We start from the raw sequence: 26900 nt of genomic DNA on the forward strand, positions 1-26900 counted from the left end.
ACATTCTCTTCTCTTGGCACCAAAATAACTGGAGCAGTCAGCAAAGTTGGAGCTGCTGATGTGTATGTCAGTAAGTTCCTCTGGAATCATGTCATACATATTGTTCCTTGTATTCGAGATCTTGTCACAGAACTGTTGCCTTTTCAAGGCCCTTTGTTTTGAAGGTGTTTCCTCATTGGCCCCTCAGAAACCCCACAGAGAACATCAGACCGTGTTACCTTGGATAGTCCCTGTGGTCTAACTTGTATTTGCATTGTGTAGCTGCATTGTCACACAGCTTCCTCAGAGGATGTCCCATTAGAAATGCTTTGTGTATACAAAACACACACACACACACACACACACACACACACACACACACACACACACACACACACACACACACACACACACAAGCAGAGACAGCAAGGACCAGTGTGTGTACCAACAGTGTTTAGGTAATAAGAGAGAGGAGCCCAGAAAGGACTGCAGGTTAATGGGTCAGGAAGTCACACCTCGGGAGGGTTGGGGTTCAGGAAGGTATGTACACACACACATAGATTTTACACTTTGTCTTGCGGGTGTAAATTTTCCACTGGTACACGTCTGCCACTGACTCACACTCCGGTTAAGATTGAGCTCACCAGACACAGTTCACAGAAAGGCTGTTTTATTCCAAAGTATATGAGAGGTCCATTAAAAACGGTCCAGCACATTTAATCACCTTTAGATCAGACAACTTCAATAAAGACAAATTCAGCCAAGTAAGGCTGGCTTTGTATTTCCACCAAACACAGTGGAAGAGAGAAAAACTGTGTAATGAGGTGTAACAATAGGCCTCTTTCATGGAAGACATTTTGACATGTCACAGTAGGAAAAGCACAGGTATAAATAACAACTTTAATTATGAGTGAACCCTATTTTGCTACTTCATTTTCAGGGTTTTGGTATATTACTTGTGCTAGCTCACTGTCTCACTGGGACACAAATGTCTGCTATCCTCACTGTGTGAATAAAAACAGCAGCCTGCTGCATGTGCAGCTGATGAGAGCTGTGAGGATTAACCAGCATGTACAATATACAGTACCAGGACCCTGAAACTGAAGCAGCTAAATGGAATTCAGCTGTCATTAATTTTATAATTCACACCTGGGTTTTTCCTGATCTTGTTGGGTTATAGTTGGGTTTTTTTTTTACCTTATTTGATTAAACTCACTTATATTAGTCCTCGATCATATGCAGGACACTTTATATTGACGTATGTGCAATCAAACTAACATTTAACAGCTGGCCATTAGAAAACTGCAGTCAGCTAAAGAAGTACAGATATGTAAAATAGAGGCAAGTGTAGGGTACTTACAGCAATGTGACAGAACTGAGTCAACCACTCGCATCACCTTCCCACCTGAACCACAAGTCAGTTCTTCTGAGTTGGTTAAATTTTCCTGTCAGTCATTTATTGACGCATTTGTTGTAACTTTGTATTATAAAGGTTTAAAGGAAAGGACACTGACTGAGCGCATCATTGCGGAAAGGTTCTTTCTCATTGTTCCATCAGAACAAATTACTTAAGCCCCCCCCCCCCTTAAAATCACATTTTGCAGATGTAAGCCTGAAACAGTGGCTGACGGCCCACCAAGTTATCATACTCATTCATTAGTAGAGATGCACTGTTCATCACAATAACCATTCATCAGATCAGTTACCCCTGTGCAAAGAAGCATGTGAAGCAATCAGGAAGCAGCTGCTGTAGGTTGTTCCTTCCCCATATGAAAGGATGTAGTTTGTACTGTGGGCAAGCCATAAAGAGTTTTGACCACAGTCTCTTTATTTATTTATTTTTGTCTTCATTTTAACTTTAACAGTTTTTTTTAAGAAAAAAGAGATCAATGCTCTTTCTACTGTAAATTATTATTTATTATTATGACTCATTTATGATGCTTTTTATTAAATGAGTAGTTATTAATTACCTTTTAAATGGCATCCATGCCAAGTGTATTTCACTGTGAAGGGCTGAGATCAGATGAGTCCTTGACTCAACGTTTGGTTGAAGGCAAACTTGAATCTTAGTGTATAGCGCCCTCCAGAGGGATGAAGCTGTATCACAATGGTTATTCAGGAAGATAGGATTGTATCTCATATGTCCACTCCATTTGTTAAATTATTTTTGTGATTTTTTTTTATATTAATATTCTTTGAAGATGTTCTTTTAGTGTTAGAGAATATACGGAGTCAGTGGCAGTTAAAGATACAGTACCTCTTATCTTCCACTAGAGGTCAGAGGGAAGAAACAGACGAGTACTGTACAGCACTGTGTGAGACACGGTCTTTGAAATTAGCACTTAAAAGTCATAAAGAGGCTTTTGTGAGAAAATGATTTGAATGTTGAAATCAATGCTTTGTTTTTCATGATGATGATTTCACCTCCTCTGTCGTAATCATGTATTTAAAAGACCAATGAACAAAAAAACAAAAACAAACCAAAAAGAAATGTGAATGACCAGACTGTAAAGATTTGACATCTATAAAATATTACATTCATTAGTTCAGTATGAGAATATCAATATATTTATCTGTTTTTTTTTTTTACTGTGGAATTTCAAATGTTGTATTAGTGGTCACTTGTAATGTATAGTAATTTTGAGGAATCTTTTTATCTCCTAACCCTAACCACCTCAGCAACGTGCCTAACCCCAGCCCTGACCCTAATCTTAACCTTAAAACAAAGTCTTCACCTCAAGGAACACCATGGAGTTAGGTCCAACCAAAATGTCATCACTTTCTAAAAATGACATCAGAATCAAGGCTTAAATATCAAATGTACAGTGTTTTTGTGGTAATAATACTCCCAGACAAGAGCAAGGTTCAACATTTAGTGTCTTTATAAAACAGATTTGCAAAATATAGCCAAGGCTCATTCATTTAAATACGCATAAATAGCAAGAAAATACTTTCCCATTTCAATTCAAATAATTTTTGAACTTATTTATACACAAATCAGAGATGAACATTATATGAAAAATGGGCCTGAAACCCTCTTGATTTGTTGCAGCAGGAAAAAAAACACAAGCATACTGTATAGCTAAAGCGGCAGTTTGATTTGTCAGAAATATACATCCTCTGAAGACACATATTCATAAACATTAAAACAAAGTCTTATTCAAGTCTGTGAAATATCAAAGTACACGTCTTTGGATGGATGCCTCAAAGTATTTTAAGAACAATATATATATTTTTTTCTTTTTACATCATCAGCAACGCAACCGTAATTAACACCACCATGGCCAAAAGTTTGTGTCTATGTACAATAGTGCAGACGAGGAGCTTACATGAGAACAAGGCAGTGGAAGGATAATAACATGTTTTCAAACATCCTGATTTATTAGACCTTGAGTGTTTTGGAATATTATTAAATAACCATGTTGTAATCAAATGTACTTGCAGGGCATGTGCCAGACTACACCCTACTGTAATCAAAGCATTTATGCTTTTTTTGAAAACACTGATCCCTTTTTTATGCCTAAACACAGCTACCCAAAGTAAAACTCACTGTGAATTGTTTGGACGAAGGCTTATTTACCTACTAAATTTTTATTTTATTGATTTATGTCTTCTTCACGTTCTTACTTCACCACGGGAGGGAAATGTTTCAGTCATAATCACCTTTTTTCTACAATGCATTTTTGATTATGTTTAAACATGTAATCTTTTGTTTGGCATTCATCTCAGTCACTAATTCAAATTACATAGGTCCTGCTGTGGGTGTAGAATGACATTTTCTTGCATATAAATACTTTTCAACATAAGAACCTCATCTAGTCTTGCTTCAGAGAACATGGTAGAAATATGGTGGTTATTAAATGAATACCATTTTAGACAACCTTGTAGATAAATAATGCAAATAACACATATAACAGGTATCCTGATATGTTTTCCTCATTAGCAGTGTCAAACTTTTTGCTTATTTTTAAATGCTATCAAAGTATCTGTAAACATTCACAGGGCTGAAACAATTATTTAGCATGACATCTGTGAAATTATTTAATTAGACTGTTTTCCAAAAAAAAAAAAAAAAGTCTATTTTACCACTGCCACATCAGCAGGCTTCAAAAGGTTCACTGATCTCACTCTTTCACTTTTTAAAAAGGTGCTTTAGCTTCCTGGAACAGAACAGACACAGAGATTAAAGAGATTTTCATTCTTTATTTTGTCTTCTTCTACAGACCAGAGTTCATTTGGCCGGCTCAGAGATGGGTGGAGCACGCTCCAGTCTCATGGTCCAGGGGTCAGAGGTCGCAGCATAAAATGGAGAGTGGGTAAGCATTTCTTCTCCAGCCAGAGCGAAGGCAAACACTCCCCTCTGCCTCCCTGCTCCTGCCTTCTCCTCCTCTGCGACGTGCTTCCCCTCTGCTCGCCGTTCCTCCCTGCTCTCCCTTCCCGCACCATCCACACTCTTAAAACTCAGACCCCTGCTGCCGAGGCCGAGCATCTCCCCGAGTCCGTGACTCTTGACTCCCTGGTATGCAGGGCTTAACCTGTTCTCCTCAAACCGGTTAGTGGCAGCACTGGGGGGGCACAGGAAGTTGCTGGTGGGTGTGGACCGCCAGGCGGCTGGCTTTCGTCCTCGCCGAGGGCGGGAGATTCGGCAGCTCTGCCTCTTGATGTGTCGATGTAGGTGGTCAGACCGTGTGAAACTCTTGTAGCAGTGCTCACACTGGTATGGACGGACGCCCGTGTGGATTCGCAGATGGTTCTTCAGGTCGTAGTTGTGGACAAACTTAGAGTTGCAGTGGAGGCAGATGTAGGGGCGCTCACCTGTGTGCTTCCTCATGTGGATCTTAAGTTTGTCTTGTCTGAGAAAAGAACGAAACCACATGTTTTCATACGTTATCTTGTGGGTTGAAAGGTTAACACATAAATTACAACTCTGCATTTCTTTGCCCTTTCAGATCCTGTCTCACCAGCTCAGAAGCACTGACTTGTCTCTTGTGGCTGTGTAACTGAGCCAGTACGTAAAGAGGATTTGATCTAGCATGATATACAGTTTCTTCACTGACAACACTGATAAAGTTCTGCTCTAAAATACAGGTGGAAAATATGCCAAAGAAGAAGGATGTAGGTGAGTGAGATGTCACTAATGCAAAGAAACCAGCGGAGGGGGCTTTCCACTTTCAGCTCTTTGATATTCAGATGAGGTGAAAACAGATTAACCTCAGTCAAAAGAGCTTGGGGTACTTTTCCGTTAAGTGTGCTGTTTTACATAGCCTGGTGCTTTGTAGTCAAAACACAAAGGAACATTAAGATCTCAAGATGATTTCTGTGTGACTTGTTAACATGAAGTAGTTTTAGGAACGAACTGGTGATGAGATTATTCGTGCTGCTTCACATACCTGGTGAATCGTACTTCACAGATAGTGCACATATACGGTTTCTCTCCTGTATGCGTCCTCATGTGTCGTGGCAGTTTCCCAGCTCCTTGGATGACCTTGTTGCAGATGGGACACTGCTGTGAGGCTTTGGGCTTCATCTTCCTCTCCTCCTCCAGCTGCCAGGGAGGGAACAGCGCCCCCAGGTGGGATGCAGAGCTCAGGAAGCTCAGATACGACCGGAAGTCGGCTTCGTCTTTAATCTGACCCAGAGCGTGACCTTCTGATGGCACTGACCCAGGGTTCAGGGTGCTGCCTAGGCCCGAGCTGACAAACTCCTTCAGGAAGTCGCCGTGAAGCAGACTGGGTGGGACTTCCTCCTTCATCTCCTCCTTTATGATCTCTCTTTTCACAGCTAGATCGAGGGGCCTGGAGGCCTCAAGTGGGGCAGAGGGGAAGGCATGGGGGAGCCTTGTTTGGGGTGAAGCTCCTGCGTGGGGATGCGGATGGTGGCTGGGGTCAAGCAGCTGCTGAGGGAAGGCCGGGAACTCAGCAGCCCACATGGAGGGGTAGAAGCCTGGGAGGAGAGGAGAGAAGTTGGCCCTCCGGTCTAGTGTTGACATGCGTGGATACAGCCCTTCCTGGAGGAGAGACTCGATGGAGAAATCCTTCAGAGCTCGACTCTCCATACTTTCCTGTAACACAAAGACAGTGTCATATGCATTTTGAACTTAGGAACATTCATTCAAAGTTTTTTTTTGCCTTGAACATACAGGATTAGTTATAAAATGCCCAGTGAACGTACCTGTTTTCCTCTCATGTTGTCCGGAGACTGTGACTGGGACGACTCTCTGTGCACGTCAAACTGCTGGTGGTATGCTGATGTGCTCGGAGGTGGCAAATCCTCCGTCCCCGGAGGCGTCTGCTCCCCTCTGCTCTCCGACGACTGCAGTGACCTCTCGCTGACATTGTCCTCCTCTTCTTCCTGCTCATCCTTCCTCGACCCCACGTCCTCCTCCTCATCCTCTTCCTCTTCTTCCTCCTCCTCATCTTCCTCCGCATCCTCCTCCTCCTCTTCATCCTCCTCTCCCTCCTCCTCTCTCCTTCCTCCGCCTCCACCCCCGCTGTCCATGATCTCCAGGCAAACGTTGATGATGCAGGGGATCTCCAGCATCTGAGCTGCGTTCAGGATCTCTTTAACGTTGGATGCCGTCACGGTCAGAGTAGAAGTGTAGGCAAACTCTAGGATGGCTGTGAGAGACTCTGGAGCCACAAAGTCGATTTCGTACACAGCCGCTGTGTGATGGTGATCTCCCCCGTCAGTGGTGGCCACTGTGAAGAGCTTCTTGAAGTACTGGCTGCAGGCGGCCAGAACAGAGCGGTGGGTGCGATACTCCTGGTCGCGGACGATGAGGATGACATCGCAGAGCAGCCCGTCACGACGCTGCTCATTGAGGCTGCAGAGGACATCGCTGCTGTGATTTGGGAAGGGGATCCCAATCAGGTCCTCTTCTCTGTGATGGACCATTGTCCTCTCTCTCTCTCTCTCTCTCTCTGTTGGTTATCTAGATGGGAGGCAGTAACATTGAACCGTTTAATGACTCTTGAAAAAGAAGTTCAAGCTAGAAAAAACATTTTTAATTCCATTAATCTTCAATCAGTTTATTTTCATTTTTAAATTCTGCCTCAGTTTGAGTCTCTCATGTATCGCATTATTGAATCACAGAGCTAAGCATGTGTTTTTCTAAAAGATAAAACCTTCTGGTAATGTCTCCAAAACTCACAAGGTTCTTTAACATTTACAGCAGTTTAGAAGATATTTCAAGAATCCTTCAAAACTCTTGAGTCTCGCACACAATAATAGAAGTATTTTCGAGATTTGCAGAAAATAAGATTAAAAAAAAAAAAGATGACTCTGCCTCCAAAAATTCCAAAAAAGGGTGCATGATAAATCCCTTTGCTAATTGTGTACAAGACAAAAAAATATAAAGATGCTTTGATGTCAGAAAAAAATGAAATAATCAAAAATAACATTAATATAAATAAAACTTGATAATAAAACTTTAAAATTTTGATTAATGTACACAAGTTTCTGGTCTCTCTTGCAAAAAAGATCTTGCAGTTACACTTCCTGAGTAAATAAAGCCCAACTAACCAATTTACAAGGCAATGTGTCACAAGGGTACTATGCCAGTTTGAATTACAAAATAGAGCCACAACTTGGGAGAGGAGTAAAAAATAGTTCTTGTTGTGCAGAAGATAGAATATTTTTATTCCAGATGAAAGGAAGACTCTGAGCTTTCAAAACTGTGGTAAGTTACTAACTGACCTTCTGGGATTTTGAAATATCACCAGTGACTTCTCTTACAGAGAAACAGATGTTTAACTCTGTGACTTAAATGCAGAACACAGTGTGAGAGACACAGTTCAGGGGATGTTAAGCAGTGATCAATCTGAACGTGCCCTATTTGCACATTACAGCAAATACAGAAACAGGATCTGAAAGAGTGATTTATAGAGTGTAATAAGACAAGACAAGTGGCCCACAGCTCGGCTCACACCTGCACCTTAGTTTGAAATAGTGTCACTGATAACAAGCAGCATCTATTCATCAGATGAAGGATTTTCAAAAAGCGTTGATATTTGAATAGAGGGGGGAGGCTCTTATCCGAAGCTGATATTGTTAACACAATGAGTGACAGTCGAGCTTCGTCGAAATATACTGTAGGCATGCTTGTTTGTGTGCCATCTGTGCAGCAAAGGCAACAAGTGGTAAATACAGCATGTCTCATTTTGAGCAAACATCACATCGGGTAATATTTATTCTTGAATGTGTTATCACGATTTCTTGTTGGAACGTGTTGCAATGAGTGAGTTAGGGAAACCCATCATCTTGATAAGCATTTGACTTCTTTTAAAAGCAGTTTTTTTTTCTGTTTGACTCTCAAACACGTAATAAGGTCTTGATAATAAGTGCGTGAGAGATTCTGTGATAAGGTCTGTAATGTCCATCCCACTTGTCTTTCTCTACCCGATATGAGCACGAAGCAAACTGATACCTTAGTTTCAACAATACAGTGTGTGATTAGGATGTGGTGAGAAATGAGGGGAACGACAAAAAAAGGTCAGATTGTACTCTAGATGCTGTATCCTGTCAAAATGCTTTGTTTGCAGTCTGTCCTCACCTCATTCGTTTGGCTGACAGTAGATCTTGAATCAACGTGCAGGCAAATCTGTACTGTCAGTCTTAAAAATCTTCATCCTACAGCTGCCTGAGTTCCTACCTGTTGATTCACTCTGCTGTTGTTTACAGTTACAGTGATAAAACTTCCTCTGGCAGAGTGCTCATTCATTCACATCTATGAATAGAGCTTAAACTTAGCCGTCCACACTTGGTGGTCACTGGAGGCATATACTTTGAAGCGGCCCCACTCACCACAGCTGCATTGTTGACTGGCTCTAAATGGGCCAGGGCTGAAGCCGCACAGACTCACAGACACACACAAGTGTCTCACTTTCTTGTTTCTTGTACTGCAGTGGATCACACCAGAGGAGAAAAAAAAAAATAAAAAAAACTATTTCAGAAAATCCCTTAGTTCACCTGCAGGCACACAACTCGGATACCAATCTCACATGTAGTTTATTCTTGTCTATCTTGTTGCTAGGTAACTGTTGCTATGTTCATACCACTGATACAGTGTGGACATAATTAAAATGTCTATAGAGGGGGTGGTTGTATAGGATATAGGCCCGCAGATCTGTGCAACTTCATTGAGGGGAAACTGGAACAAAAGCGCGACAGAGAAAGTTACAGCGGCCAGGAAAACTGGCAAGATTATGTATTTAAAATTAAAAAAAAAATAAATGAATAATGACAGGGAAAGGGATTCTATCTGTACTAAAATTCATATGAATACAGTGTACTATAATTACATTAAAACTTTATTCACCAATTCTGCTGTGTCCTCTACAGATTAGTGTTGCCTCTATAGAACAATGTCCGTTTTCTATTACATTTCACACCACATGTAACATCCATAAAAGTATTAGCCTGGGTAAAAGGTGAGAGAATCTCCAGTGAAAGAGCAAAGGAGAGATCAGATGGCCTTAAAAGTTCCCTAACAGGTTGCACAAACACCAGCGGAGGGGCTCCTCCCTGTAACAGCCTGCCAAGGCAAACAATAGTGCAGAACTTGGAACAACACCGAGTGGATAAGAGGGAAAAAAGAGTCTGACTGGGAGGGCTTGGCGAACTCACTGTCATTCGTTTGCTCTCGATCCATCCCACCCACTCCTGGAACTATGGGACACGTGCTGCTGTTGCTGTTTGTTCGCCTGGTGCCCCAGCGAGCACCACTCCCCTCTGTTCCCACTGTTTGCCTGCCACTAGCTAGCGCTAGCTCTTAGCGGCCGGCCCCTAATTACAATGTGGAGAGGATCTAAGGAGGATGTGCCACATAGACAGGGAGGGGAGGAGGGCACAGCTTTCCCACCACAAGGTCCTGGAGCGACATTTCATCAGCCAAACAGCCTTAACCCTTTCCACTCACCCCCCAGGGTGGGGACGTCTTGTGAAAGGGCTCTGATAATTACTGTTTAAGTCATTTGGCTCCATATTCTCTGGCAGAGTCGTGGAAGGACAATCAAACTTTTTCTTTAGAAATAAAACTGACTCAGTAAATGACTGTCAGCCTATATCAACCTGCCATCATAGGGCGACATAATTTTTAAAAAAATAACAGAGAAAGTCATATTTTGTTACGATTATCAGCTGGCAGAGCGTGTTTCTGTTGATCACACAAGCATCACTGAATTAATTTACTTAACGGGAATTTCAGTTCCATGCGTGACACTATCTCAGAATCAGCTTAATTATTGAATTGACCTATAATGCACGGTCTTGCCTTTCTGTCTGTCTCTCTTTCCGCCTGCCTGTACTGGCCACGTCTCCTCTCATGCCTCACTTAGTCACTAACACTTTCAACTCAGCACTCCCACCCCAAATTATGTGTCACCTTCATTCAGTGTCGTCTTTCTCCCAAGAACTTCATCTGCTTTCCGGACTCTGACCACCACCACCACCTCCTCCTCCTTCTCCTCCTAATCATTCTCCTCTTCCTCCTCTCCTCCTCCTCCTCCTCTCTCTGTCCCTGTTGCAGCTGTATCATCATTATACCCAGAGTCGAGCGACTAACTTGTCCCCAGCCCTGACCGCTCAGGCCACAAATCAGCAGCTAATGTCCATCTCAACCCTTGTCACGGGCAGACACTCATTTGGCCTATAAGCTACAACACCCAAAGCCTAGTTTATCCCTGTCAGGCCATTGCATCCACCTGACCCACATGCTAAATCACCAGCAGCTAAAGTTTACTCCTGTCACCAAATGCCCATAGAAAACACCTGCTAAACAACTGTCATAGATGGACAATTGCACATCCAATAATTTATAGTACTGACAGACAAAATTCACCCCCTTATTAGGAGAAGACATTCATTTGACCCACGGTGTAAGGAAGTCCATTATCACCAGTAATACACCAGTGCACCTGTTTTGCGAGGCAACTCCTGCTTGGTTGGTGTTTTAAGTGTCAATTGTCTGGAGCCTATAGGCCTCACACAGAGAAGTTTTAAATTTTATCATAATTGCTGTCAATTACAGCAGGTGAGCAGCATATAATGGCAGTTACACAACATTGGTTCTGTATTTATCTTTACAATAATGGTGAAATGTCAGGGCCAAATTTGAGCATTTAACTGCACAAGTTTCGCTTAAAAGTTGAGGATCACTTGGAACTTATGTGAAATTCACACATTGGAGTTTGGAGCACACTTATACACTGTCACAGAACAAATGGGGGTTAAGGAAGTTAGTGTGCTGCCATACATATTATTCATTTAAGTATAGACGGACTAACGTTAAATAATTATTATCATTTTGATGGAAAATCAGCCTGTGAGTTCAACACATTTCCTAAATCTGGCAGCATAAATTTCACTATAAACAACAGATACCTGTTAAAATGTTTCAACAGGTTTACCTAAAAAATCAGTGTTTTATTTCATTGTTCACTGGAATTACTTCAGCAAATGATCAACAATTTATGCCTTTAATTGACACTTAATTTATATTCATTAGGAGTATGATAAAATGAAATAATTTGAAGTAAATACCCAATCTGGTCTTAAGAGATCTGGAGGCCAATTTAACGTGCTCAGCTCCTTAAAGAGCCTGTTTGCACTAAGTGCCATCTCTCGAGCCTTCAGGGGGGCCCACAGCTACACACCATTATCTCTCTCACCCCCAAAGTAAACAAAAGTTTATGGTTCGCTGCTGAATATTGGTTGACTGATTAAGAAAGTCACTTCTAAACTATTCACCGTAGAATAAAGGACAGATTATTTCTTGTTCTGCGTCATCTTATGTTTTTCTTTGTCTTTGTGTGGCCTGAATATAGACACCCTAAATAACAGGAAAATGTTATATTTAGTACCACAAGCAAGGATGAAACAATATTTATTTATTTATTTATTAAACAGGTATATTATTACAGATTTGCCTTGGTTTAAATGTAAAAATGTAATCTTCTTTTGTATTTGTATTTTTTGACGCTCACAAATGAGGCCTAGATAAACAGAGTCAGCTCAAATAAACATTGCCAAAATGTATTGTTTTTTTTTTTTTTCAAGGCTCAAGAATAAAAGTTAAAAGCCTTTATGATACAGTGGCAAGTGCGGGGTAAAAACTGACAGGAGCTAATGAGACATAATCAGAGTTAGAATTGTTGATTAAGATAACATGTCACTGGTTTGACAGTGATCTATATTAAATTTCCTGTCACAGTTTGTGAGCCTGTTGAGTAGGTGTGTAACCACATGAACTCTTTTAAAGTAACTTTCACGATATCTGGTAAACAAGCAACAACAGTTTTATATGCAAAACAATTCTCTGTATTTTACTTCCCACTTACACTGAACTGTTGTCTACATTTTTACAATTATTAACAATGATTTTAATTTTTCGGCTCATAATTTCAGTGAAGAATTTAGTGAGTGCAAACAAACCTTAACACCTGAATGAAAAACAACTGCTGGTAAACAGTTCTAATGGTATTCCTGGTCATTGCATTTTGTAACTACATGAGGTAAGAGGTCTATAAGCTGACTGGCTGTAAACAATAATTTGCAGCTCAGCCTGAAATCCATAACATGTTTTTATTTTGGCCACACTCCCAAGCACGTCCTCTAACTTTCTGAATTACCTGACTATTTATTTTGGATTTAAAGGAGAACGTCGTATAGACATGGAATATCTAAAAGTGAAATGTATAATTACTGTTGGAGACAAAACACATACTTAAGTCCACTAAAATGTTTGGCATTTCAAAGACACGTTGTGATGCTATAAACACTCATGCTATTTCCAGACTTTTACAGCACAATGTTTGCACTACAGCCTAAATAATTACACGAGTCATTAAGTGGCTTTATTGACCTGTTTGCACCTTGTCAGGCCTTTATGATCTAGAGCAGGAGGCTACAACACTCACATAAACTCTAAGTGATGCACGTGTGCACACTGTAGCATAACGCACAAGTGGAAGCTTGTTCACAAGCGCACACACTGTGCAACAATGTGACAAATTATTACGGACTAATACGCACAGACACACGCCCATGTGCATGCTCCAAAAGTCTGGCATCCACATAAATTCACACATGTCTTGATATGTTCTCCAGCATTCCACAGCTCTTAGCAGCCTTCACCTACCGTGCCTTCGGTCCCTCGATTCCCTTCACGTGTCTTTGTATTTCCAGACTACTAAGAGGCTCTGTGGCTCCTCGCTTGACCTCTCAGCATTGCCCTCTTTAATTGAAACACAGCTGCCTCTCCTCTTTGCCAGTCTGTCAATCAGTCAGCCAGGCAGTCAGTCCATTCACAAGCTCCTCACACCGGCTACGGTTGTTCATTCACAAAAAAAAGAAGAAGAAAAATTAAATTAAAAAAAAAAAAAAAACACCCAGGCAGGAATATCCAATGGAGAGAAGCAAAAGCAGCGCAGCAGAGGAGAGCAGAGTGTGATTCTTAGGTCTGTCTGTGAAGCAGCGTGGCTAGTGTGGAGTTTTGAGTCAGGCTCACTGTTGTGTGTGGCTCATGTAGGACGAGCGAGAGAGAGTGAGAGGAAGGGAGGGAGGGCAGCAGCACTGCGCTGTGGAGATGTCGCACCACTAGTTTTTATAGCAGGGTGGGTAGCTGGAAGATAATAATACCCCATCCTCCTCCACAACACAAGTTTAAGCGCACTGTGTAATAAGCCCATGGCGCAGACACCCTCTGATTTAGGTCAGACAAAATGAATTTTTAGTTGTGTTAGAGTGGATTTTGGTATAAAGGGACCGGGGCAAAGAAACTCGAAGGGGTTGTTTGGGGAGACTGAGGGAGGGTAAAAAAAAAGGAAAGGAAAAAGAGAGAGAAAAGTTGGAAAACTATTTTGTGCACCTCTGTTGGTTCGTCTCAAGCTGAGATGGGGAGATGTACAGAAACAGAAACGCAACTGCAACTTAAATCCAGTCAGTTTCAGTTTTACACCTGTTTTAAATGGAGTCATGCTATGCTCTCATTTCTCTTAAGTACCGTTGCACCCAAAGAAAAATGCTTAAATAAAACCAGCTCATAGACTTCTATGTATGTGTTCAAGCACCATAGGGTCAAAAACAGGCAACAAAAGGTGCACACTGGGCACATGTAGACCTGTTTTGTCACAACAGACTAATTACTGAAAACATTTTATTTTAAGGTGTGGCACCCTACATTCAAAATCCAATCAGACTGGCTGATTCAGTCAAATGTGTTTCTTTGAGAGGAAATATTACATAAAAGCTGACTCTGTGACAAACATAGACCGCAAACAATGAAAAATACCACAAGCGATTATGTACATACTTAATTTCCTTTTTGTTGAAACGTTAAGCAAGGTTTCAAAAAACAAGCTGAGGAGAACAGAAGGCCAACATTAGACTCCTGTTTTGAGTCAGAAAGCAGTTGGTGAGTGCACCACCGCCTCAGTCTGTGGAGGGGAGGAAGTTTATGCAGAAAGGTGTAGAAATAAGACAAACGGCTGAAGAATGTATAGAGGAGAAACCTTGAGATGTGCAGATGTTTTGGCATCAAAACTCAGAGAATGGAAAAGAAAAGACAAAAACTGAAAACAGAAAAGAGAGAAAAAGTGTTTGCATTCACAGACAGAGCAAATGTTTTACTATGACATAGCATATTCACAGGATCTGAAACAGCCATTGGGCTTTCCTGTATGACATCATAAAACCACGCCTTTTGTTGTACTTTTTTTTTTTTTTTTTTGCAATCATGTTTCCTTATAGAAGGAGAGCTTCACCCTCTGAGGGATGTGTTTTGCACTTAAAAAGAATTGTTATTTAATTTTAAACTTGACTTTTTAATTCAGAAATAATATCAAAAGTTGTGATGCAGATGATAAGACTAAATTTAACAATCCAATCTTAGCAGTTTTTCATTCATAAAGGTAGAATATGCAGTGAGCCATTGTTTTCTTAACCATCCATCCATAAATTATAATCATACTATGAAAGCAGTCAAATTATGTCGAGTTAACCTCCGCAAACAAGTAGACATCAGAGTGTACATCAGACTGCTATGCCCACTTCCCCCTTGGGAAAACACAGACCAAAGAAAACCACAGCCCATGCCCTGGTGGTTTACACTGTTTTGTACAGGGTGAGAGCTGAGGCCAGCTCACACTGGCATCTAGTATATATAAACAGGGTTAGCCACTAACTGCTAGCAGGCCAGCCAGACGGCCAGAAAAACAACATTTGCCATCCTATAAGATCGGCTATCCATTCTAAACACGTCGCTGACCATCATAGCAACACACTGTAAGTGGTACCTGTGAGGACCGCTTTGTGACTGTGTGAAACTGCAGCCTGTTGTAGTGCAAACTGTCATAGGCCGTGACTGACACAAACCAGTGGTCTAATGGTGCAGACGTACACTCTGTAAATTACACCAATTTGCACTGCAGCTCATTTAGTGGTGTAATTTCAGAAGTTTCTCAGCCTAATTAATGCGCTGTTTCATTTAATCACAGATGGCTGAAAGGCAGATTTATAATGTGATAACGCTTGCAACAGTTTCACATACTGTGGTGCAGGCATTAAATCAGCCTTATTGTTGTCTGTAGAACAAGAAAATTTATCTCGGTGCTTCTGTGTTTTATATTTCTGTTATCATCAGGCTAAATATTGATTCTTTTCCTCCCTCCTTCTCGAGTGTTAGGCTACACCATGAAGTGGTGAGTCTTGTCGCTCAGTCTGAGTGCTAACGGTCACAAGACTCGAGGATTCAAGGGGCTGAGTAAGAGTCATCTGTTTTGTCTCTCTGTCTGTCTATCTGTCTGTGTGTCTGGCGTCTCAGAGTACCTGTTTACTGCCGCCTGCTGCGCCCAGCAAGACACACATACAGTAACCAGGGCACCAGATTGGCACTTTGGAGGGGGGGGGCGGGGGGGTGGAGGGGGTGTGAAGCATCATTACTTAAAGTTGATATCATGGAGACTTTGATGCTGTACTTGACTTGGCTTACTGTACAGTATCACAGACACAGTAAGCAGACTTCTAACAGAAAAATATCTTGAATCTGAACTGAAATTGGCTCTTTCCCTGTCTCTCAGAAGAACTCATCAGAATATCTCCGGCTGTAGTGTAGCAGCACCACAGCCACATACCATAGAGCACCAATTTGCATGTGTCAGTTAAACAAAAGGACACACTCACTGACAGGCTCGTCATTATTATAAATTCAGTTCCTTGAAAGTAAAGACCTTTTAGCTCTGAATGTTGATCATTGATAAAAGGTTTCCTCCCATTGCTACTTGCTCTCAGAAGCTCCATTGTGTGACCTCGGCCTGCCTGACTGTCAGGCGTAGCTGTTTGACACACAGCAACCACATCGCTGCTGTTCGAATGCATCATTTTCCCACACACAAACACACACATACACACACACACACACACACGCACTGGCATGCATTCTCACATCCCCTATTCAAAGTCACTCATTTTGATGTCCCCAATCTCTGCACCGAGTGTCACCGCTTTCAATACATCAGAACTTGCTATTCAGTATTCTGCAGACTTGCAACGTTCAGTCGGCTGATAACGTAAATTATGTGTTCTTGTTAGTTGCACAGCATTCACCCATAACATCATTTTGGTAGGTGGGTTTGCAGTAATTACATCAGTGTCGCAGCACTGCCCATAAAACTAGTGAGTGTTCACTTAATAAACAATGTATTCCAACTGCTGTTTGCACTTTCGGAGCTACAAAATTGTGCCTGTCAGACCATAGCATCACACTGGTAGAGAGACAAAGTAATGGATAGTTCAGCCAAAGGTCAGGTTATGCTTGAAAAGAACTTGTTTGCACTAAGTGTTGTTCAATTATGTCAGAGGGCAAAAGTGTTTATAGTTTTTCCAAACGGCCAAACTTGAATGCGGGGTGAAAAGTTGGCCGTCATAAAGTGGGAGGGGATGTGATAATTGTTTAAACATGGGGATTACAGAGACTGTCCTCCCAAGAAAATCGCCAGCATCAGATGTTTTGCGTCAATACAACGTATGTTTACACCTTAGTGACAAAGCCTTCCAGCGGCTCTAGTAATTGTGACTGAAGCAAAGGAGGAACTCAAGTGACATTGTGATAGAGTAACAAAGTCCATAAAGGGACGAGGTCTGGGTGGATGGATGGGTGGACAAATTGGTTAACATGGTGGACTGGACTGTTGTTCATTTCTAGTTTCCAACTGCATATCAGTGTTGTTGTTTTTTAGCACTCTGATGAAGGCAAGACAGAAGAAAACGTTTTGCAAATGAAGTGTGGCATTCTGGAGAAGAGTTGACTAAAGCCGTTTTTGATTGACTTGCACTAAAGCCCTAAACCTAACCTTGCTGTCTGTGCATTCTTAAAAGTAAGAAATTGTTTGAAAGCAAGGCAACGACCACAGACACACAAATACTGTACAATCAGCCTGACTTGTGCCCTTTAACCTAGTGTTTCTCAAGCCAGGTGTTGCCTGGTGTGGGGGAGAAGTAGGAGAGGGAGGCAGTCGTCCCCCCACAGTCTTAGAGATAGAGCATCGCATAAGTCTCCCAGGTCTACACCCCCTGTCTCCAGAAGTTCAAGGACAGAGACACTCGCACAGATGCAACGTTCCTTAAACACAAAGGGAGGCAGGTCTGTGAGCAAACCTACTGTACACACTGCCTCGTTCAGTCATAGGCAAATGCTCACAGAGACACGCTCCCATCTGTCATTGCACTAAAGGTCTCACTCACCTTGGAGCATCGCATTCAGGTGAATGAGGTGAGGGCATTTACTTGCCGTTGACCTGTCTGTTTGTGCTTTAACTTCTTCCTGTTTTGTCTTCTTTTCAAACATCCTAATCAGTATTGGAAGCTTTGCCAGAAGGGAGGTAAAGTACACAAGCTGCATATTTAGAACTGCGAATGCTGGGAGAGACAGCGTTACAGTGTTTCACAGGTGGCCGTAATGCGTTGTATGAACCCACTGCTGTGTGTAAAGATAACTTCAATGTCTGTGATGATGTTTGTTGAAGACAAATATGATTATTCTTTATGTCTGAGGCCACTTTTGTCCACTTTTATTTTTATGTCCTCACTATAAATAAGTATGGAAATTTATTCTGGACCTGAAACCGCAACAAAATGCACAAGGAGCCAAACCTACCAACCTCCACCACCTTGTCGCTGCTTCTGAATGCATTTCAGCCATGTGTTGTGTTCATTTGATTGACTTTGTGCGAATGTTTGTGTGTGTGAGCGTGTGTGCGTGTTGGGAGGGTCGTGGGGTGAATGAGGACAACTCCGTATGGTGATAACGAGAAGGAGGCCAGCCTTGGTGGGACAGCCTCTGTCTGCCCTCAGGTAGAGAGTGTGTGTATGCATGTTTGTGTGTGCGCATGTGTGTGTGTCAGCAGGAGAGCCCTCGGGCACTCTGGCACCTCCTAATTAAAACCAGTCAGGCTGCAGGGCAGGGGAGACAGATGCCTGTCATGACATACACACATACATACACAAGCACACGCACACACACACATGCACGAGGTGGCGGACCACATTCAACCACATGCACGCTCAGACATATACCAGTGTGATGCGTAGGTCAGCTATTTTTGGACAATCTCATCCCACCCACTCAGGTATCACACAGGTAAGTAATCTGTATCTGACCCAGATGGCAAAAAAGAAGCAGTGAAATCAACACAGCGGGAACATAATTCATGTTAATGAGGCTGCTCAAAATCGAAAACAAAGAAAATTTTAACACACATGAACGTGTGTGTGACCTGACCTGTTTATATTCTAGTTTCATAATTGAATTTATTACTTATTTTTAAAGGTTAGCCTGAGGTTAAAACAAATGTGGCTAATTTGGTTTAAAATCTATTAACTGTCTCTCATTAGTTTTATTTCTACCTGAAAACCTGCTGGATTATGTCCAACTTGTTCACCGACGACACACGCCATGCATGCCTCACACTCTCTCACATGCAGTCGTGACCCACAGTAGCTTCCAGATTGACACATCTCTCTTTCCCCCCAGCACAGAATGAGACATAATTGTGCCGAATGTCTGTTACCTGCAGACTCTGTCACATTTTATCTCCGTTCCCCCATGTACGGCCCAGAGCTGCAGGCGACCACATATAGTACTTAGCAGGCTAACTGCTGTTTGTCTGGGGTGGGTGGGTGGATCAAGGCATGCTGCTCGCCTTTCTCTCCCAGTGATTAGATAGCATAAGCAGGCCAGCTAGCCTAACCCACACACTCATGTCTCTAAAACTGCCATCCAGCCCTGCTTTCTCTCTCGCTGCCTCTCACACACAGGTGGGTGGACCCACTTATTCAACCCAGATCTTTCTTTTAGACATTATGAAATCGTGCTCTTTTTTCCTTTCTTCTTTTTCTTCATCTAACTCCCTGATGCTGAATGACATTCGACTCTGTATGTTTCCCACAGTGTCTGTGCAGCTCTGTTCTATAAAGTAGAGCTTTAATTTTCTAATTTACTAGGTGATTATTTTGCCTCATTGTCAAGCTGAGAGTTATGTCTCTTTGCACTTGTCACTATAGGCTGAGGCTCGGTGGGTTGCCAGTGGTTACAGGGGCCTATTTTCTATTATCTAGGTAACACTCAGGAAATACCCACAATTTGTATGTAAAATGCTGCATTGCACAATCACATTACACATTGTGGCTGCCACTGACATTTCAGATGTCGAAATGTGTGTCAAAAACAATTCTCTGATTACTTTGACTCTGCTGCCAAGACAAAAACTGCTGCAAAACACACACAACCGCTATACTATTGTAAGCAATTCATAAAAACAGAAGGGAAAATAAAAGTTAAAAGCAGTTCACAAAGTGGAAAGTGAGTGTGCCTAAGCAGCTGATGTGTTGAAAAAAAAGTCTTAAAGAGTCTAGAGAGTCTAGAAAGTCTAAAAAATGCACCTTAACAGTAATGTTATATACTGATGCAGATAAATAATTCTTGTAAGGATTAAGTACAAATCAAGCATAATGTAAAGACATGCTGTAGTTTCTCATAAGTGTGTGCTTATGAGAAGCTATGTGGTTAGATGTGCTTCCAGGAGACCTATTGGTTAAACTGTGTGAACACTATCAGTCATTTTTTTACAAGAAAACGACTGAAAAGTGACAAAAAGCAGCCGCAGCAGGATTAGGAAGGGGAGAATGGTGGAAATGGAGAAATTGTAAACGGAAAGAAAGTAATATGGCTTGAAAAGCAGAGAGGCTGCGATCGAGCTGACCTCCGGGAGTGCGAGTGCCTGCCTCCCTGGCTGCTTTGTCGTTCGAGCCAGGTGCTGTGTTTCGTGAGGAACGCAAAAGTACACAAATCCCACAGAAGGAGCTTTTTTGGCAGGGCTCGGGCCTCCCACCCACGGCAGCCTCTTCAAGCCTCCTCCCATCCTCTATTCATCTGTGAGGGGCGGCTTACTCACCCAGCCCAGCTCCACACAACAAAACCTGGACCTCGATCCTACGGAGGAGGGCGGACACGCACACATGCACACACAAACGGCTACTCGGCAATTCTACACATAGAAACACACGTGTGCATGAACCTCAACACAAAAAGTTGTTTCGATGGTACGCACTTAACTGATCAGGTGACACTTTGCCGCACAGATCAGATTCTGTCTCTGTTGTCTGAGCAGGTTTTGAAAACGCTGAATCTGATTCTAGACAGCTGTGATAGGATGACATCTGTGTCATAGGAGGTTAAAATCAGATTGTGTATCCCCGTGTAAATGCTGTTACTTGGGCTTGCCCACACGCTGTCAGTTGGGAAGAAGGCGTGTGGACTCATTCACTCTGTCAGTCTCATAATGAACACATTTCTTCATTTTTGCAATTATGAAGCTACACCCTCATTCACTTGACAGATTCAAGTCTCTCTTTCTCTCAATCAAGTGCTTTCACGCTCTCGCATACATTTACACACTTGCTAAGATACATTTTTTTGTACAAATACAAGGTCACTTCCTTCATCACGCGACTTGACTGTTGGCTTATCATATATAGCGTGCTATAGGTGAGATTGTACAAACATGAATGAAATCTGCCTATTTGTTAAACACACTGATGTTTGAGAGGCCTTGTAACAAAAGACCTGCGTGGATCAGGTTAAATTCAGATAATCCTGGAGAGAGAAAAGAGGCAGACAGAGCACATTTCTCTCTCACCTAACAAGAGTAGGTGTGGTGGTGTCTACTTGACTTTTATCTTCATCTAACCCCCCACTGTGACAGGAAGATAGCTCTGCTTATATATATTTTTTTTCATTAATGATGAAGGCTGATAAACATTTCAGGTTGAGATACATGTGATGTATACATGCTGCTTTAAAGTTTTGTTTTTGTTTTTTTTTTACAAGAAAGCGCAGGTTTTAATTCAGTTTTGTTACATCTCATCCGGTCACACCTATACATTGGCTTATTATTTTAAGCACACTTTGAGTAAGCTTCATTTTCTTGTATCGTTTTTTTCGTGAATTATCCATCATGTGTCTGATAAGGAGAACAAACAGAGTGCCTGTGGTAAGAATTTATAGTAATTTGTGATTAACTGTAACTAATTTAAATTACATTTTAAATAGATGAGTAGTCATTGCCAGCTTCTTTTTAGGCACTGAATGGTTTGTGTTAACCACTGAAGCCCAGTGGTTGGTAATGCAGTTCTCACAAACATGCAAGAGTAGGACATATAAAACAATGCTGTGCCTGTATCTGATACATAAGCCAGTATGGTACATTATAACCATTTAATAATACCCTTGAAAGTTAACAGTTACTTATGCCATTTGATGGGGGGGTCACAGACAGGAAGAGAGAAATAATTCTGAATGTCACACCTCTGCCCCCACATCTGTTGCACAGAGAAACTGAATCTACATTTAAATTTAAAGTAAATCTGACTGTATAGTCTCTGACTGACGAGAAAGATTCCTGGAGGACAGATGTCATCCCATGTGTCTTATTAGTGCCATGTAATTTAGAGATGTGACGCACTTTCAGACTGTATTAAATATAATCTTACAACCACTCAGACAGCTTCTTGATTGTAGAAATGTGAGGATGACAAGCAAAAATACCAAATAAAAACAGAAATCATGCACAATAATACATCATGTAGTTACATTAACAAAGTAAGAGTAAAACTGATATCAGTCTTTCTGTCTGTTCCAGCTTTGTCATGCTTTCACTTGCTTCCTCCTCAGTGTGTGGCTGTTACAGTATGTGAAGGGGGAGGTTTTCACTGCACGCACATCTGGTGCAAGATATGCACAGGAAGATTTCTGGAGAGCGTTGAGCAAGACTGGACATCCCTTTTTTACTGTATGTCCTATTATAAAAAGTTTGAGATGTGGAGCCATTTGCAACTTAAAACGGGGACACAGAGGAACCTGATTCTACAAAAGGTCAGCCATCCTTTAGTCTGATTCTGGCACTCAGTGCATAGCAGACAGCTCTTGCATGCTTTGAAATTTTGCCACAACACAGAAAATATGAACCTCTCATTATGACTTTTTTAGGATATGGGAAATAGTAGTACAAGGAAGAAAAAGAAACAGAAAAGAAAAGAAAGTGAAAAAGACAGCGAGATGTTACTGACCTTTTAAGAATAGAAGTTTTGAGTTCAGTTCCACTCTCAGGCACTCAGTCCCTGTCAGGAAAGTCAACACTGTCTCAGCACAGGCAAACGTGTGAAAGTGAGAGCAGCCGAGATAGAGACTGAAATTTGCTCTGAAGGTGTGTCAGTGATTTGGGGGAGTGAAAAGGTACCGTTCCACGAAACGGTTATCTAAGAAACACAACAAAACAAAAACTGCTACACCCACCAGCCTCAGCCAACACCCCTCCCTCCCTCTAAACCAAAAGTATTTGGCAGCATTCCCTACAAGTCCACCTGTGCTTAGGGGAGGGGAGTGACACACACTCACACTCACAGGCCAAGCCTAAAAACCTGCTTGCAAGCTTAGACTGGGTGGTATGGCTGTGGTTGGAGATGGAGGCCTGAAGGTCTGGAGCCAGAGACTAGGCTGGAGAGCTGGTGCAAAACCAGGACCAAGGGTTGGAAAACTGAAGCACTGAGACTGGAGCTGGTAATAAAACAGCCAAACTGAGGCTGATGTGCAGCTGGACAACTGCACTGAGATTCAGGGTAGAAGTAAAAAAAAAAAAAAAAAAAAGAAAAGAATGGGGGAGCGGTAGTGCCAATATAATGCAGGGCTGAACCAGTGGGTGGGCCTTTGCCTGTGCCAAACAGGAGCTAGAGGGGTTCGTATCAGATGTCGAACAAAAGACATATCAGGGGAGAAATGAAAGGATTGAAGAAAGGTAGTGTGATAGAAAGTCAGCGACAGTATCTGAGTGTATTTGGGTGTGTGCTTCGGTGTACTAGCTCGTACCTGGCAAGACGTAAGAACTATTGTGCAGCTCTGAAGCCCATAATGCAGCGTAATGGGAATATAATTAGAGGGTGTAATGAGTGATGTAAATGCTGCTGAAGGTGTCATATTGGGTGATACGGGAGCAATAGTCATCATGAGGTCTAAAGATTATCAAGCTGCAGAGAAAAGAGTGACTTTTAGGCAAATATTAAATAATGGTGAGAATGTCTACTTTTTACCGGTTGTATTTCTTTCCATTTTAAAGCTGGCTCATGGAAATTTCATGCTTGTCAAAAACAAGCAAACGGGTCATTAAAAATGTCTTTAACTGATGTTTTAAAACAATATATCACATGATAATGTGAAAACAGTGCGGCAATGTAAAAAGGGTCGCTCATAGCAGTGAAGCTACAAAGAATTATCACTTGAACCTAGCAGTTCCCTTCGGCTTTACGGAGCTTCATAGCGAGTGTCAGCCCATTGTTTAGCTGTCAAACCCGCAACGTTACTGTTTTGGTTCACTCCCACTTGCAGCAGCTGTTTTTAACAAAAAAAAGTTCTAAACACCCACTGTACACTACCTTCTCAGCACTTAACAGAAGACAAACACAGTTAGAGAATAACTGGTGAACACTGTGGAGCATTTAGCAGCTGAAAAGCAAAATATTTTCCCTCAGGGGATGGTAGTGACCAAAAACAGAGGTAAAAGAGATAATGAATATTGTATTTATGTTCACCAGGTGCCCAGAAATTAAACTCCAAATGAATGATGTCGCTCAGTTTCTGCTTTATGTGTAAATAAAAAAAACTGTTTGCTAGCAAGGTTGCACTACCAACTTCAAAGGTGATGATATGTCAGTATTGTGTTCACAACTTGTTTCCACTGCCCCCAAGTGGCAAAAAAAAAAACACTTATGACAACTGCTTTAAACAACTGCTCACTGCTTATCAATATATACAGTGTGTGATGAAGGGTAATTATGAGCCTGTGCTTCATTTTAGCCAGTACTCTAATCAATCTGAGCTGCGTGTTGGAGGGAATCTACACGAACATGAGGAGAAGATGAAGACTCCGCACAGGAAGAACCAAGACCAAGACAACACATTTTTAACTGTGAGGTGCAAAGTGGGCCGCAGAGATGTCAACTGACATTAGAGAAGAGAAAATGTTTGTGCTTCCTATGCAAACCATGCCATCACAGCATCTCATGGGGGCTTCCCCTGTCCCAGATGCCACAAGAATTCAGGGTACAATATAGGATACACATACAATAATTAATTTGACAGGTTTGTTCTAGAAACATCTACTTTACCTTGAGCTTTGAGATTCAGGATAGTTAATTCCAACTTTTCCAAGCAAGGAGCAAATAGATTATGATTTGAACCAGCTAGTAACACATACTAGTATGAGTTAAGATTGCAATAGCCGTGCCCTCTTTTGTAGATTTATCTTCTGCAGGATCTTAGAGCCCAGCCTGAAGTACACTGCATTTGTGTATAGATATACACACCCAGCAGAGGTTTGATCATTTTGTGTCCTGTCCCATGTAGTGTCTTGTCCTGTGGAAAGAGAGGTATAATATTTAACTTCTCTTGAGGCTAAAAAATTGCTTGAGTAAATTTGCTCAGTCAATATATTGTTTGAACCGAATCATACAAGGTTACAACAGGGCAGAGAGGCAAGCGTAAAACATGTAACGTGGTGCTTTTCTTTCTGTGCAGTTACTGTAAAGATCCTTGTTTTTCTTCTGAAACCTGAATAGTTCTTGACAACGTCTGCTTGATTTGGGAAAAGTTCCTAAAGGTTTTGCATTGTTAAATTAAATGTACAGTTCTTACCTCTGACAGCACTGACTCCTCAACTGTGATTATGCTAAGTTTATAATATACTTTCATTATGAAAAAGCTGCAAAGTGCAAAGCAAGACAGATGCAATTTAACTGTAACAAGCAGAGTATTACTGGGGAAAAATAAGAACTTCAATATCAGTTCATGACAGTACATGAATACTTTGATAAGACAAGTTCAAGTGCCCTGTCCAAAGAGAAGGAAGTTCATTTCTGCTTCAGATTTAGGATTTCCTTATAGGATTAATTCAAAATCTTGGGGGACATGTTAACAGGCTCTCTTGCCATGAGTTAGAATATCGGCAGTACATTCCCATTTGTCCAGTCCATATGAAGCGATGCAAACCGAAGCAAAGACACGTCTGCGTGAAGTGAAAATGCTTCCACTTAAAGAAGAAATTCTTGCTTATTGTGAGCCTTTATGAGTGAGCTTCAAAAACGTTCTCAGAAAAGAATAAAACAAGCAACTGGAGGGAAATGATGGAAAGAACTGGAGTCCTTGGTGAGTTTGGAGATAAGTCTCAGCTGACGTCTGTACAAGAGGTACATTTTCTGTTTGTGGTGAATAAACCTGAACTGCGTAAACAGTCCACTGTACAAATTTACGTGAATAATAGCAGGAGAGGAAATTTTGCTTCACTTTCTACCTGACCACACCTTTAAGGTCACAACTAATTGTTTGATATCTTGTTCATTTGAGCCATACAAAGACCAAATGACAGGTTGTGGTTTTCAAGGGGATTACCTTGAGTCTTGTTGTCAGCTTGAGGTGGTACCTCCAGACGACAGGCAACTGCCAAAGAGGCTCCATTGTGCCTGGTTAAAATATTGTCTAGCACAGAAACCCCTGTAAAACCCACATTTGTTGATTTTACACTTAAGTTTTTGCTCATAGTGCACAAAAGAAATTTAACATGTTAACCCTGTGAGCTTCAGGGATGTTGAGATTTTGTTACAGAGCCAGGTTAGCTGTTTCCCCCTGCTTTTGGTCTTTATGCTAAGCTAAGCTAACCGGTTGCTGGCTGTAGCTTCAAATTTAGCTGACAGAGAGCGACGGTGCTATCAGTGCTCTTATCTAACTCTCAGCAAGGAAGAAAATAAATATATTTCCCAAAATGATGAAACAGTCTTTTAAGTCAGATGAGTCCCATGAGTTGTAAAGCACAGCTATTATTATACAGCTACTGTATAATTGATTTTTTTGGTGTCAGTTTGGTAGCTCCTGCTTTTAGTTACCATGGATGCTCACATACACATAAACATAAAGTGCATTATTTTCATAGAACGCTCCCACAAGGAATGATCCATAAGAACTCTGTGTGGATACACAAATACAAGGCCTTAACACTTAAGGTTTAAATCAATATAAGGTTCATACAAAGTCCAATCATGAATCTTTGAGATTGTCCTAAACTTCTTCTCATAGCTGCTTGGAACAAACATTAGGGGCTGGTTCACAGTCATTAGCATAAATCCATTGGCAAGGTTTGCCACCCTGTTAATTACTGGGGCTTCTCAGAAACTTTAGCAGGAGGAGACACATCAAGGGCAGTGCAGCAGAGCAAAGGCAGAGTTTTGAGAATTTTGAATTTCTTGCCAAATTAAAAGTGAATAATCTTGTGCAAATTCTGTTTTAGTACAAACAAGTTTTCTCTAAGGCATGCATAAACTCACCTCCA

General features: G+C 41.5%; 1 protein-coding gene across 1 annotated transcript; it reads right to left on the minus strand.

Moving 5' to 3' along the window:
* Positions 1-2848: 2848 nt before the first annotated feature.
* On the minus strand, positions 2849-22739 carry LOC121195241 (zinc finger and BTB domain-containing protein 7C). The gene is made up of 5 exons (XM_041058569.1): positions 22597-22739; positions 13115-13300; positions 6151-6910; positions 5370-6040; positions 2849-4832 (listed from the first exon to the last, which is right to left on the minus strand). Exons 3-5 carry the CDS (start codon positions 6871-6873, stop codon positions 4211-4213), a joined length of 2016 nt encoding a protein of 671 aa, XP_040914503.1. The 5' UTR covers positions 6874-6910; positions 13115-13300; positions 22597-22739; the 3' UTR covers positions 2849-4210.
* Positions 22740-26900: the final 4161 nt, after the last annotated feature.

The sequence above is a fragment of the Toxotes jaculatrix genome, chromosome 16 (genome assembly GCF_017976425.1).
Source record: "Toxotes jaculatrix isolate fToxJac2 chromosome 16, fToxJac2.pri, whole genome shotgun sequence".
NCBI classification, from domain to species: Eukaryota; Metazoa; Chordata; class Actinopteri; family Toxotidae; genus Toxotes; species Toxotes jaculatrix.